The sequence below is a fragment of the Psittacula echo genome (genome assembly GCF_963264785.1).
Source record: "Psittacula echo genome assembly, chromosome: 4".
NCBI classification, from domain to species: Eukaryota; Metazoa; Chordata; class Aves; order Psittaciformes; family Psittacidae; genus Psittacula; species Psittacula echo.
Genome location: NC_137738.1, coordinates 29,984,022 through 29,997,710, shown reverse-complemented (window position 1 = coordinate 29,997,710; position 13,689 = coordinate 29,984,022). Strand labels below are relative to the sequence as shown.

Below are 13,689 nucleotides of genomic sequence, written 5' to 3'. Positions count from 1 at the left end.
GAACATTTCATGGAGGAAACTGGAATACAACTGGTCATATAAACATCAGATTACAGGAAGCAGTGCTGGTACTTGACACTTCCCAGCAAAGACTTAAAATGATTGTGAACACACTGCCACCTCTACCCCAGCTCTGTGTCAAACAGTTTGTCTTAAACCATAGAGAATTTAAGTTAATTTCCTTGACTTCACATTAGAATTGAGGTGTAGAGAAGTTAAATGCTAACTGAGACAACAACAAAAGGGGGATAAATAATAGTAATGAATAATTTGGGCAAAATATTCAGCCTGGAAATACGCAGTCATACTTCTGTGTTTCTAGGGACATCAGTCATTCCCGAATTTGTTCATGAATATCAATATAATTCCAAACAGGAGTGAATTATTCCTCTATCTTCCAAAACAATCTACCAAACACATGGTTTAAACTTTACCCTAGCAGACACTAAAGATGAAGATCTGAAACTCCCCACCCCAAGGAAGAAATCCTGCATTCTCATTTCCTGGGCAGGTACTGTAAACACTAGGCAATCATGTCAAATTTGATTCTACCAACACAACTATTCCTAAAAAACGCAGCAGCAGCAATATCATTTGCAGCAATCTGAACCTCTTACCCATGTGCTTGGAGCACTCATGACTATGAAATTAAAAGACTTAAGCAAAAGAACTCTCATACCAAGATGACATGGACTGTGCAGAAGCAAGCAGAAATCGAGGTACCTTTAAAAGTAAATGCCTAAGAAAGAAGTAACTAAATGAGCTTTGGCAGGATCATTTCATCTGGCACATTTAACTGTCGCAGAAAACTATCAGAATATTTAAAACTGATAAAGTTTGACAGCTTCGAAACGGTACCACATGTTTATTTAAGTCTTTTTAAGTAAATAATTACAAACATAGTCCTGATTACATTATTTTTAAATTAGAAATGTTACATTTAATGTAATACTGAGAACAATTTAATAATGTGACATCAGAAAATAATTTCTAAACGCATTTAGCTAGTTGTGTATGTGATACGTATTAAAGGTGTACAGCAATCCTTTCTGACTCAAAATGACTATGTTCTAGTCAGAATCACTCACTAGTGAATCTTGCTATACTGTTATCTTCTTATACAATATAAATTCTCTATCAATATAGATTCTTTATCATGTAACAACAACTTGTTGACTTTCATCATGAGAAGATTTGAGAGTTTATCCGGCAAGGAACCTCAAGAGATAGACACCCAATAGCCACTAAATATAGTGCAATCAAGGCTCCTAATTTCTTTGGGCTTTTTGTAAACTTCAGCCTTTGACCTAGAGAGAAGGGAACATTCCCAGAGAGATGTGAAAGGAACAAAAATCTATATATACAACAAACAATCATTAGCAGAAACAGGGAGAGGAAACTAGGGGGACATTAAAGATAGAGGTTAAAAATACCCACAAATGTCCAGGTTATACATAAATAATTGACTTTTCTTGTAAATTTACAGCCAAATCTAATGCTGATTCTCATATGCCAGAATAAATTGTGAAAGTGCAGATTCTTAATACATTCAAATTAGGTCAAACATCCAATTTGCATTTATTTTCTACTGTCATTTTGGAGGTAAAGTTTTAGCCACACGATTCCTCCATAATCCATACTAGATTTCACTGAAAACTACAAAACAGGTAGAAAATTAAATCAAAACACTGAAATAGTCTTCAGTTTGCTGAGGAACTATGCAAACATTTAATACACCATAATGCAAAATTAACATCATTCTGGTGACCATACTGATCCTCTAGATCATTATTCATATTTTTAAATTCATGACACTTCAGCCAATCATCACCTTCAGCTGCCAAGCATAGCTCTGTTTGTATTTACTTGATTAATAAACTGAAAGCACAAAGTACATAAGAGGATTAAAGCATAAATGGATCTCATGCCAGTTCTATGCACAGCTTTCTATGCTCAAGTAATTATCTCATAATAAAGCAGCACATAAGACACATTAAAATCACATTTTGCTTGGTGACAGCCCACTTCACAACAGGATTGTATTTTCAGACTGATCACCCAAAATAAAAAGAAGTGGTGTGTACTGATGTCAAAATTAACAGTTGATGATAAAGGAATTACTTTGGTTAGTTCAATGGACAATCTCATTTCCAATTTTTGGGAAATACTTATAGTGAGTTGGAGAGATATTCAGGTCAGGTCAAATAAAGTAGTACTCTATACTGCTTAGAACATCCTGCTCCTCTGAACAGTGAATATAATTTATTAGATTAACCTAAACTCACTCTGGTGCTCAAACTGGAAAGACAGAGAGCAGCAGTACATCAGGAACTCTTAGACTCAGAACTAAGTGCTTCTGATTACCCTTTACCTGTTTTACCAGATCAACTGACACACAGAAGAGAAAATAAGGACATTTGGCAAAATGAATTTTCAATTAGAAGTCCTCCTCGAAGTCTACAGTGAACAAAAGTAGTAAAATATACATACAAAACTAAATATTCTACCCCAAAAAAGCAATTCTCTTCTTCTGTCTATATTTACTTGATTTTGAGCAACATTTTCAACCACAAGAGAAGACAAAAGAATTCTAATCAATGTTAGACACAATCACCACATTCAAAACTGAATTAGCATTAAAAAATAATTATACCACTGTCATAATTAACTGGATCCATCAGCTGATTCAACTCCAACAGATAGACACTGACTTTAGTCTAGACAGCACAACCTTCATTTTAAAAACCCATTTTTTAAAAACATTGTTTTAAATTTTGATTTAAAAGCCATCACAAGCCTGTCCTTCACAGAATATTCAGATGCTATAAATTCAATCACTAGTTTTGAAAGAAGCAGATTCACTATAATGAACCTAATAAGTCTCACCATTTTCCTTCCAAATATAAGCCATATGAATATTTCATTGCCAAGCAGTTATTTCATTAGTGTTAATCACAATTTCGGTTGTTTGAACCCAGAAGCATTCTATTCTAGCAAGATTACTGCAAGTTAATGAGAAAACATTATTGCAAAAAAACACCCAAACTTTTAGATATAGAGATTTAGTTAAATCCTTTTGCCTCCTTACCTATACATAACATCAATAAAATGTTAGATGTATTTTCATTTGCATTCAGCATGTGTACAAATATAAGTGCAAATACAGATTGTGAAATCACTTCTTGCCAATGTTAAAAGCTCAGTTATAATCTTTCTCTCACTCATCTAAAGAGAATCTCCATAGACCAGATTTTGATTTTTCCTAAGCTGCAGTGTATTTTAAAAATAATCTGCTTAGAAAAGCAAACCTCATTTTGTCAATGAAAATACACAACTATCTCCAAAACTAAGGAAGTAAATGGTTCACATTAGAGATCCATGTTTATTAAGACTGCCTGCAAAATTATTATTATTATAAGAATAGTTTTTATAGAAAAGTCATGTGCTACATACCCCTTGTTCATCCAGTTTAAGCAGCTGTTCAGGTACTTTGGGTGAACTGGAAGCCTGCCTCAGGCATTGAATGCTCAGCTCTGGTATTACATACTCTAGTACCTCTTTGAGAGGCAGACCTCTTGCTGTGCCATGCCGAGCAGTGGATGGGATAGCATCTTCTAAAATTGCTCCTCTAAGTGTAGTAAGCTGCAGTAAAGGTAAAACACATCAAACATTTTTAAAACTAAATGACTTTCAAAGGTATAAACTTCAGGGTTTAGCAAAAGCTTGGAATACAAAGGGAAAAAACAGATCCCTATTTTTAACTTTTTAACCAGTGAAAAGATTACTAAATAACTTTTAAAGAGGAGACAAGGTCTTATCGTCTCAGGGACAAATATATTTGCAGTTTAAAGAAATTCACTGATAACCTTATTAACTTATTCTAATTCCTAAGACTTACTTTTTTTGAAAAAAATGTTTAAAGCAGATGGGAAACTAAAAATTGTTAATTTTAACGCCATACTACCCTAGCAGACACAGAAGCTCAATATGGTGTCGGACAGATGAGGTTAGCCACAGCTAATGGCACCTTTATTTAACCTGTCCACCTATTTTTTAAGCCATGTAGCTTTATCTTCATTGGATTTGGTAAAGAGAGAGTAATTTCTTAGAAGTGAGTCAGCTGAATCACTTTTCCACACATACAGACACACCTTTATTTGCAATAAAAGAAAAACCTAACCTTATATATATGAATGAATGTATGTATATCTGTATAACTGTATATATATTATTATATATTATATATGTATAATTGTATATATGTATGTATGTATGTATCTGTTTCTATATCTGTAAAAGCACATGAGCCCAGAGATATCAGGTCTAGCTAACACTTCTCTATGTTCAAATCACAATAAAAGGCAATAGTTCTAAGAATATGAAAATGTATAGTTATATAATATATATACACAATAACATAGTGTACTTTCATACGAATGAAAGCTAGTTGCTGTGATACAGAAATTAGTTTGCAAGATATATTAATTCACTTGAAATAGAAGTTATGAGACATGTTCATCCACAACAAGCAAGCAGTTCTTACAAGACGATTATTGTTATCAACATATTAATACTACTTCCACAAATCATGTATGTAGAAGTATAGAAAACCATCTCATAGAAAAAAGCTTCTAAGAAAGTATTTTGAAACAAAATACAAAATACAAGTAAGTCATAGCACTAGCTTTCATATTTCCCCCCCCCATTTCCTCTACACTTCTTAATCTTTTATTTCTGTCATTAGAAACTTAACATCAAGCAGCTTGATCCAAACTTATCTTCAATTTTGTTTTTATCATCCATTCCCTGGCTTGCCCCCTGCAGTTCCCTTCAGCCAACTTACCTCCTTTCGGATGCTTGCTCAAAAAAAGAAAATTATTATGCAATACAGAAGAGGAAAACTTTGTTCCAGGAGTAAGGTACTAATAGTACAGGAAACATCTTTTTCATACTAACAGGTTTATTTTCAAAGTTAGCAACATATCCACAGCCAAACATCTAGCATCCTAAGTTCCAAGTTAACTTTTCAGTTCCTTTGCAGAATTACTGAAAGACCATTACCTCACTTGTCCTGAAAACTATACGATAGTTGAACTGAGATCCTTCTTTCTCCTTGGCATCTTCAACCTTCTCCCTCCGGATGCTGACTGCTACAGGTCCAAGATTTTCATCTATTCCAAAGTAGTTCTGATGCTCTTTTGCACAAGAGTGAATGAAGAGAGAAGAAAATAATGAAGTATGAATCTCCTAGAAAATGTTCAACAAATCTCATTACAAATTTCTGCAGCAAGGAAAAAAAAGATTGAGCTATGAGATCTGTAAGTGCACTGTCTTGTGATCTTCTGAACTGCACAAGAAGTACATAAATTACAAAATGCTCATTTTGATGAGCAGTGATCACTCATGTAACTCAAAATACTGCAACTACTACTACTATGAAATAATATTCTGTTGCATTTTTTCTTACTGTGAAACTAACCATTTTGCTTGATCCTGTAAGAAACTACTTTGGAGAAACTATATCTACATAAAGTCTTCAAAAAAAGCTAAAAGTCTTCAAATGAGATGCTACGCAGCTTTATTAATTTCATTCAATTTATTCTTATTTAAAGCTTTACATTCAAAGCAGCAACTCAGCTTTAACAAATGACAACTGAGACTAGTTACTCTTCAGTCTGTGATGAATAGTTAAATTCAAACGTTGAGCCAACTGGCCCAGTCTAGGAGAGCAAAGCCCTACCAACAGAAAAGAAAGATGAAGTTAGAGACTATTTAAGCAGACTAGAGACACTCAAGTCGATGGGACAAAACAGGATGTATGTTGAGAAAACTAGCCAGTGTTACGGTTAAGACCACTCTTTACTGCCTTTGAAAGGTCATAGTAAGTAGTTACAGCCACCTTTAAAAGGGGCAAGAAAGAGGGTCTGGGAAGCTATAGACTAATCATCATAAACTTTAGTTCCCAGGGAGATTAAGGAACAATTTCTCATGGAAGACATTTCCAGGCATGTGAAGGACAAAAAGATGCTTAGAAACAGCCTGCATAGATTTGCCAAATGCAAATCATGCATGACCAACCCAGTTGCTTTCTACAATGAGATGACTGGCTTTACGGATGAGGAAGGAGCAATGAATGTCACCTACTTGTACTTTAGCAACGCTTTTTACACAGTCTCCCACAGTAACCATGTAGCTAAACTGAAAAGACATGGTTTGAACATGTAAATTACAAGGTGGATATAAACTGGCTGGACAGCTGGTCCCAAAGAACTATGATAAGCAATATGAATTCCAGTTAGTGGCCAGTCAGTAAAAGGTTTATTGAAAGTTGGAAATGGAGCTGTTACTGTTTACTATATTTATGTTACGTTTACTATGTTTTAAAATAGCTAAATGATGGAATGGAGTCCTACAAATGTAGGGTGTCTGTGCTTCATTGCCCACTCTTCCCTTTCTCTGGAGGCAGCTACTGCTGAGATGGGACAACTGAGCTGCCTGGGAAGCAACTCCTAACCCAGCGACTCTTTCAACCTGACATGGTAAAACAAACTGTCCCCTTAGACAATCTGAAAAAAATGGACTGACCAAAATCTCATGAAGGCCAGCAATAGTCCTGCATCTGGAACAGAGCAAGCTCATACAACAGCACAAGCTGGGGACCAACTGCCTTAGGAACAGCTCTGTGTAAAAGGACTGAGGACCCTGGTGAACAACAGGCTGCACAGCAGCCAGCAGAACCCCCTGCAGAGGTGAAGGCTAACCACACCCTGAGCTGCACAAGCCAAGGGCATACCAGCAGGTCAGGAGAAAACATTATGCCTTTCTATTTGGCACTTTTGAGGACACATAAGGAGCAGTGTCCAGTTCTGGACAGAGTGGGACAAGGCCAGCAGACAACTTCCAAGACAGTTATGGGCTGGAGCATGTAATAGATGAGGAGAGGCTAAAAGAGATGGGCTTGTGCAGCCTGGAGAAGACCAAGTTAAAAGAGGCTATATACTTGCAGGACCCCATTAGCTGATGAGGGCTTATAGAAAAGGGAGAGCCACTCTTCTCCAGGGTACAGAAAGAACAGGCAAGCTGAAACCATCACAAGATGCAGCCCCCTCACTGGGGAGAATCAACAACAGGAACAGTTTGCAAGGAGAGTTTGTGAAATCTCCATCCTTAGAGATGGTCAAATGCTGAAGGAACAGTTAAAGGGAAATAGGTTATGAGCAACCTATTCAGAACATAACTTTAAAGACAGCTTTAAATAGGGGATTAAACTGGATGACCTCAGGAATGTCTTCCAATCCAATTTATGCTATAATTCCATATTTTAAACAGCAATTAGGTAATAAACTTCTCCTTCTAAGATTGCTTGGATTAAAATACCACTTTGTGAGCATTTTTAAGCTAGTTTTATACTTTCTTTTTAATGTATTCACAGAAATGTATAAGGAGGTTTTTATGAAATGTCTTTCACTGAGAAGCCATCCATACTCTCAGAATGGATACTAAAGTTTAAGTTATCGCTACATAAATTACAGTCGTATTTGTCAAATCAAGTTTAAATTAAGTTTCCAGAAGCCTTTCACAAATCTATCTGTAAAGTTTGTTGGTGGTTACAGTTCATCTCCTGGTGGAGAGAGAAAATGAGGAGCAGCACATCACTACTAGCATCCTTTTTTTTGAAGGAACACCTGTGATCAAAGGAGCACAGACATTTAATTATTCACTCATGCTCACCAACTGTATTCATTCCCCAGTCTAAGCATTCTACCTGAATAGATACATTACATCTCATGGATTTCACAGTTTTAAATTAAAACTATGAGCCTTTATGGGAAAATTTATCAAATGGAACAGGATTTTACAGACAAGAGTGAGGGAGGAATTCAGAGGCCACTTTCAGCAACTTGAAAAACTTCCCACAGTCGCATATTCAGACTTTGACAAAAAAGTTAGATTTGTCAATTAGGGTTTCTATAGCCTTCCATTTTGGTGTAAATCTAGAAAAGGATTATTACAGTTACTAGATTTCTCAGCTGCAGTATTACTGAGCAGAAAAAATGCAAGGTTGGCAGGTATCTGCTTATTTATTTACAATATGAAAGACAAAACCAAGGACATTGCTTATGTACATTAAAAATAAAATAGATAAAACAGTTTCAAGAACGGGAGTTAAAGTAACTTAAGCAAACTAAAGAATAGGTACTGATATTCTGGGATTTGAGAAAAAACATTTTTAATTCAAGACCCTTTTTAATTTCATAAAGTACAAACTCTTTAAGCTCATTTAAATGTATTTATGTTGATTTAAAAGTATCAGCTGGAGAGAAGAGAAGGGATGAAAATAAATGCTATTTTCTAACTGAAAGAGAGACGGTAAAATATTCCCTTATTTCTACTTTTCCATTTTGAGGAATAATTGTCAACTTTTCTTCTAATACAGAAGTCTTATTTATACAAATTGAGTTAATAACAAAAGCTTCCTAAGCCCATACATTTCTTCCAGGATATTTCTTCAGTTTCTTATCAGCAGATAAATACAATAGCATATTAAGAAATGATTGCAAGCATCCCTCAAATAAAAGAAGCAGTAATAGTCAAGTCTCAAGGTATTATGAGGATAATTGCAAAAGGAGAAAAGGACAAATTAATGATAATAAACTCATATTTCAATTATCCTTTTTAAAAATCAACATAGCTTTTTTCCCCTTCTCATACCCTTTTATCCCACAAAAATATAGTTCAATAAAGGATACCATTAATAAATCAAAGCCATCAGATAAAATAAAACATTCTAGCTTTTACAAACCTACACTGAAAACTGAGAAGATATTTTCCATAAACATTAACATATTTTACATCAGTTTTGTTGGATTTGATTTTAACAATAGTTACAAAGCTTATAAATATGCAGTATAAAACTAGAGCTCATTTCAGAAGACACTGAATTCCAAATCTCTTATTTCTTGAAAGGAAACGGAATAATTAGTGCTACACATGCCAGGGTGTTTCTTCCATGCATCTTAAAACAGAAATAAAACTTGTATGCTGACAAGTGCCAATTATAAAACTGTGAACTAAATCAAATATTCAGAAAGTTATTTCTTTTTCATAGGTATCTTGTTAAAGGCAAAGAAAATCGTGGCATTACATGACCCTGTATACAAGTGACTATTGTTTGCTACATTTTTATTTCATTCTTCCACAATTATTTTGCTAAATTCAACTGTGCTATTAAATCTACAATTCAATGAACAATCAGCTAGGAGAGCTCACTGTCATGGAAGAACATCAAGTAAGACTCAGTATGCATATAAATGTCATTTTTTCTTACATGGGTGATCAGCACAGCAGCAAGATATTTTGGTACCCAACACAATGAACTTCACTTAGGAAAGAACTGTGTTTGGCTGGAAGTAATCTGGAGATTCCTTACACGCTTGATCCCTTGAGATAACAGTATTGAAAATTAAGTTTTTAGTTCCATCATGCACTTGCCATGACTTGCTATTTGACTCCTAAGGGCCACCCAATACAGACTTCTCTCCTGTAGGTTCTGTTACAGCTCTATACAAAGATAATGTGGAACAAGGCATGGCTTATCTATCAGTGTAAAGGTGAGACAGTAACAATTTATTACTGGGTATTAAATATATCACATTATATATACTTTAAAGAGCTCTACCTACAGAACAATTAGTAACAAGAACAATAACGATTCAAGTTTCCTAGTATTATATTAGGTGGGACAAAACTCTCAGATGCTATTTCTTAACTTTTTATTACTATATCAATATAAGCATTCTTTACTTTTAGTCAAGAGATCATATATACGTAATATCAGAACAGAAGTTAATTAAAACTAATTACATTTGCATAAACTTTCCAGAAAGGTCATTAGGTTTGGTTATAGGATATTATCTAAAGTGGTTTTGAGCAGTCTTTGTATTTTCTTCTTTTAATCTCCCTGACAAGATTTGTCTTCAAAAAATACACAGCGCTTCAGAACCTGTAACTCATTCATGATAAAAGCACTTCACAAGGAAGTCCTCTTTCATTTGACTTTTTCCCTTGTCTCTTCCCCCCTCCCCTATCCTGCCAGCATCTTTGTTCATTGACAATCTTCCTTCCATTTCTGTCTATGCCCATCCTTTCTTCTGTCTGCCCCTCAAAACATATGCCACCCTTTTGTTACAAGTTTCCCTCCATTCTCTTTCACTCTGACTACCTGAAAACTATTTATCTTTCGCGATCTGCCTAGCTTAAAAGCCATTTTGAATGGGTGAATTTACTGCCCATTTCTTGCTTAGCTCTAGGTCTTTTTCTCTTCCTCTTGTGTGACAGATCCAGATTCTTTTCTTCCTTGCCTTTTCAATACAGCATTTTTACAGCCAGTATGTTCTAGGTGTCTACCATACTGTGAAAACAAGCACTGCACTGGATCCTCTTTCAACTCCCCTGTGAAGGGTCACAGGAGGAAGGAGTACAGTACGGTGCTTATTTCCTGCTGTTCAAATATAATTAGAAAGCAGAGGAAGCATGACTTCAGGAAGACTCAGACAATAACAGTCTTTTAAGGACAGAAGCGGTTTCCTTTAGTAACAGCAAAAAGACTGAGCTGTAATTCATAATACAGGAAGGACAGAGACAGGTATTTTGGGGTTCTGCCCACAGAAACAGAGCTTTCACACATTGTATAATGCAGTACTGAATACAGACAGACAAAGTAGATCATGAAGTGGGAACAGTTTATCTGAATAACGATTCAAGACAGATAATTACTGGGTTGAGAAGAGTACCCTTGCACTTTGCAGTGTGAGCGTTTCCTAAAAGAATAGAGTAAAAGGTTAAGATAAAAGCATAAAATAACCTTCTTAAAGCTGAAAACCTAAATATCATCAGAAGCTCTCTGTTCAAGGAGTACATATATATGCATAAAGCATGAAAGGCTACAAAACAGACAATTGAAGACAGCAGAATCTAAAACAAGGGAGTCAGAAGTTTCAATAACAAAACCTTCTCTTTTGGAGGCACCTTCTAAGAAATAATTTCTATTTTTGGTATCAGTATTTCCAGTGCATTTACCAAACAAAAATACCTTCTTTTCCTCCTACCCACTAATAAAGTTTAGTTCAGAGAAGTTAGTTTACGTACTAATTTAAACGACCCCACACTTGTTGAACCTACACAAGTATTGCATAACTTCATACATAACCCACTGGTTGTTGAATATCCCTCTGGGACAGCAAGAATAACAAGTTTAATTTTAGTAAAGTTTCAGGTTCCCCTGTAATACTTTTATGTCTCTCTACAGAGAAGAAGAAAATGAACAATCTTTACTAAGCAACTTAAATCTAACACATGAATATCTTCAAACAGCTACATTAGAAAAATTTACCTTTTCCATAGAAGAACTTGCGGTAATAATATGCTCCAAGATCAATGTGTTCTATGATGTAACGCTTCACTTTCTCTCTGTGAATGGACTGGTTTTCTCTTGGTACTTCCAGTACTGAAACACCAGCGTTTGTGCAATGGGAACTCAGAGAGGACTCAAAAGAACAACTTTCACCTGAAGAAAAAGATGCTGAATTCGCCCTAGAAAGTGCAATCCGTCTATCTCCTTCCCCACCAGTTTCGTTCCTGAAGTAAGGGCAACTCAATACTAAATCATTGCTTTTCCCATCACCCTCATCAGCATCTAAATTCTCTTTTGAATTGAGGTCCTCTTTGCTTCCCAAAGGAGATTCACAGTTTCCTGTTTGGCCTGCTGGCATCTGAGTTTGTGATGCAGCTGAAGCCCCAGTGGTTATATTTTTTCTTTTTCCTACATTTACTCTGGTAGCCATTGCTTCATTTATATTAAACAAAACGCTCTGAACATCATAATGTGCAAAACATTTCTGACAGTTCCAAGAACGAACATTTCTGTCAAGTCTATCATCCAGATCAGATGAAAACTTGAAAGTTTCATGCTCACTTTTAACTGTTCGCAATTTTCTAAATAGAGACGTTTCTACTGCTTCTGATTTTAGCCTCCTCTTGAAAGATTTCTCCCTGTCTCGACCCATAAGTAGGGCACTATCCATATAATCCAAGCCAGAAATCCTGACAAATTCTCCCCTGGAAATCTGTGCAGCAGCATGTAGACTTGGAGAAACAGTAGGATCACAGTGGAAAAACTCAGAAAATCCAAAGGGAGCAAGGGTTTTATGTTCAAAATTTTCCACTCGGTATCCTCTTAGCATTGCAAAAAAATTTTCTCCAGACAAGCCTTGTCTATCAATTGAAGAGGTACTGCCATATTCTCTATGAAGAGCTGCTCCAGTATTTGGGTTAACAGCATTCTGGTCTAAAACATCTTCAGCATCAATATCACTTATTGTCACATCACTGTTGCTTCTTTGCCTTATGGGATGAAGTCCCCTTTGAGGGGAATGAACAAAAAGATCTCCAATCGAATATTTTCCCTCTGTAAATTCCAATTCTAGCTCTTCTTGCTGTCCATTACTTTGGTCATTTTGTCCATTTGGAAGTACTGAGCCAACACCTTCATAACTGGTTGGAGGTCTATTTTCCCAGGCAGCTTTACTCAGCTCTTTGGAACAATCCTTTTTAGGAGGCCATTCAGACACCCTTGCTCGAACACCCATTTTAGGCACAGCTGGTGTACCATTTGTTTGATTATTTTCAGTTTTGCTAGATGCATTTGAAGAAACAGGAGGACCCATGCTACCATTCAAAGCTTTAAGTTTTCTCGCAAAATAATCATCAGATTGCATGCTTCTTGAAGACTCCCTGAACTTTGAGGAAGTTCTACTAACTTTGTGCTTATCTTCTTGCAAAGACCTTTGATCACTCATGTCCAGTCAGTGGGAGGTGAACCACTACTATTGCATAAAGATACTTTTATTATTACATTGTCTTTTATGGGCCAATAAAATGCAATACAAAAATACGGTCACAGTCTTCTCAGAAGTGCAAGCAGAAACCTCAGTGTGCCATTTTTGTACAACTTCTGTCAGGACAGCAATCCTAAAATATTTCCTTCAGATCAGACGCATTCAGTTCAGTATTAATCCAGACAAATTTCTTTTATCTGTTCATAAAAAAAGAAAAAGAAAGTGTATTAAAATCTTTATAGTCAAGAATGAAAAAGTTACCAGTGTTGCTTACACATATACAACATCCCATTAAACTGGAACAAATGAAACTTGCTTTGTATGCTTTTCTATCCTCTGCCTCCTTAAAACCCAACAAATGCAATAATCCTGGTTTCCACAGGATGTGAATAGTTTGAACCTCCGTATCTCTCATAGTCTAACCAGTACATGCACACTGAATAGCACAGCAGGTTCTGCCAAGCAGAAGAGGCACACAATTCATTCTGCGCTTCCTTCAATGCTGACAGCAACTTCGCTGCTTATTCTCTAATCACAAGGATTTGCATGAAACTGGCCAAAACAGGAGTTTCTGGGTCAAGACTGCTACAACATACAAGTAAAATTCATGAAAAAGATACGACCTTTGACAAAGTGTTTTGTCCCATTTAAAAGAACATTTTAAAGATAAGTAATCTCTCCACTACGATTAATTCAGTGAATAAATTTCACTTTTTTCCCCTCTCTCTCTCCAAAGGGGCCTTACAGTCCTTTCTTTGACGTATAAACTATTATTTGGCTGTGTAAAACAGTT

The 13,689-nt window shown here is 35.8% G+C and overlaps 1 protein-coding gene across 2 annotated transcripts in view; it reads right to left on the bottom strand.

Annotated features, from left to right (window-relative positions):
* SIPA1L2 (signal induced proliferation associated 1 like 2) overlaps window positions 1-13,034 on the bottom strand; it is a gene marked incomplete at its 3' end in the record, with an annotated part of 85,699 nt that extends 72,665 nt beyond the window's left edge. For both annotated transcript variants that reach the window (XM_080616042.1, XM_080616043.1), the window contains exons 1-3: window positions 11,393-13,034; window positions 5,062-5,195; window positions 3,454-3,642 (exon numbers count right to left, since the gene is read on the bottom strand). In XM_080616042.1, the coding sequence (XP_080472168.1) occupies window positions 3,454-3,642; window positions 5,062-5,195; window positions 11,393-12,857 (1,788 nt within the window). In that variant the 5' untranslated portion in view covers window positions 12,858-13,034. The remainder of the gene's footprint in view (window positions 1-3,453; window positions 3,643-5,061; window positions 5,196-11,392) is intronic.
* Between the last annotated feature and the right edge of the window lie 655 nt (window positions 13,035-13,689).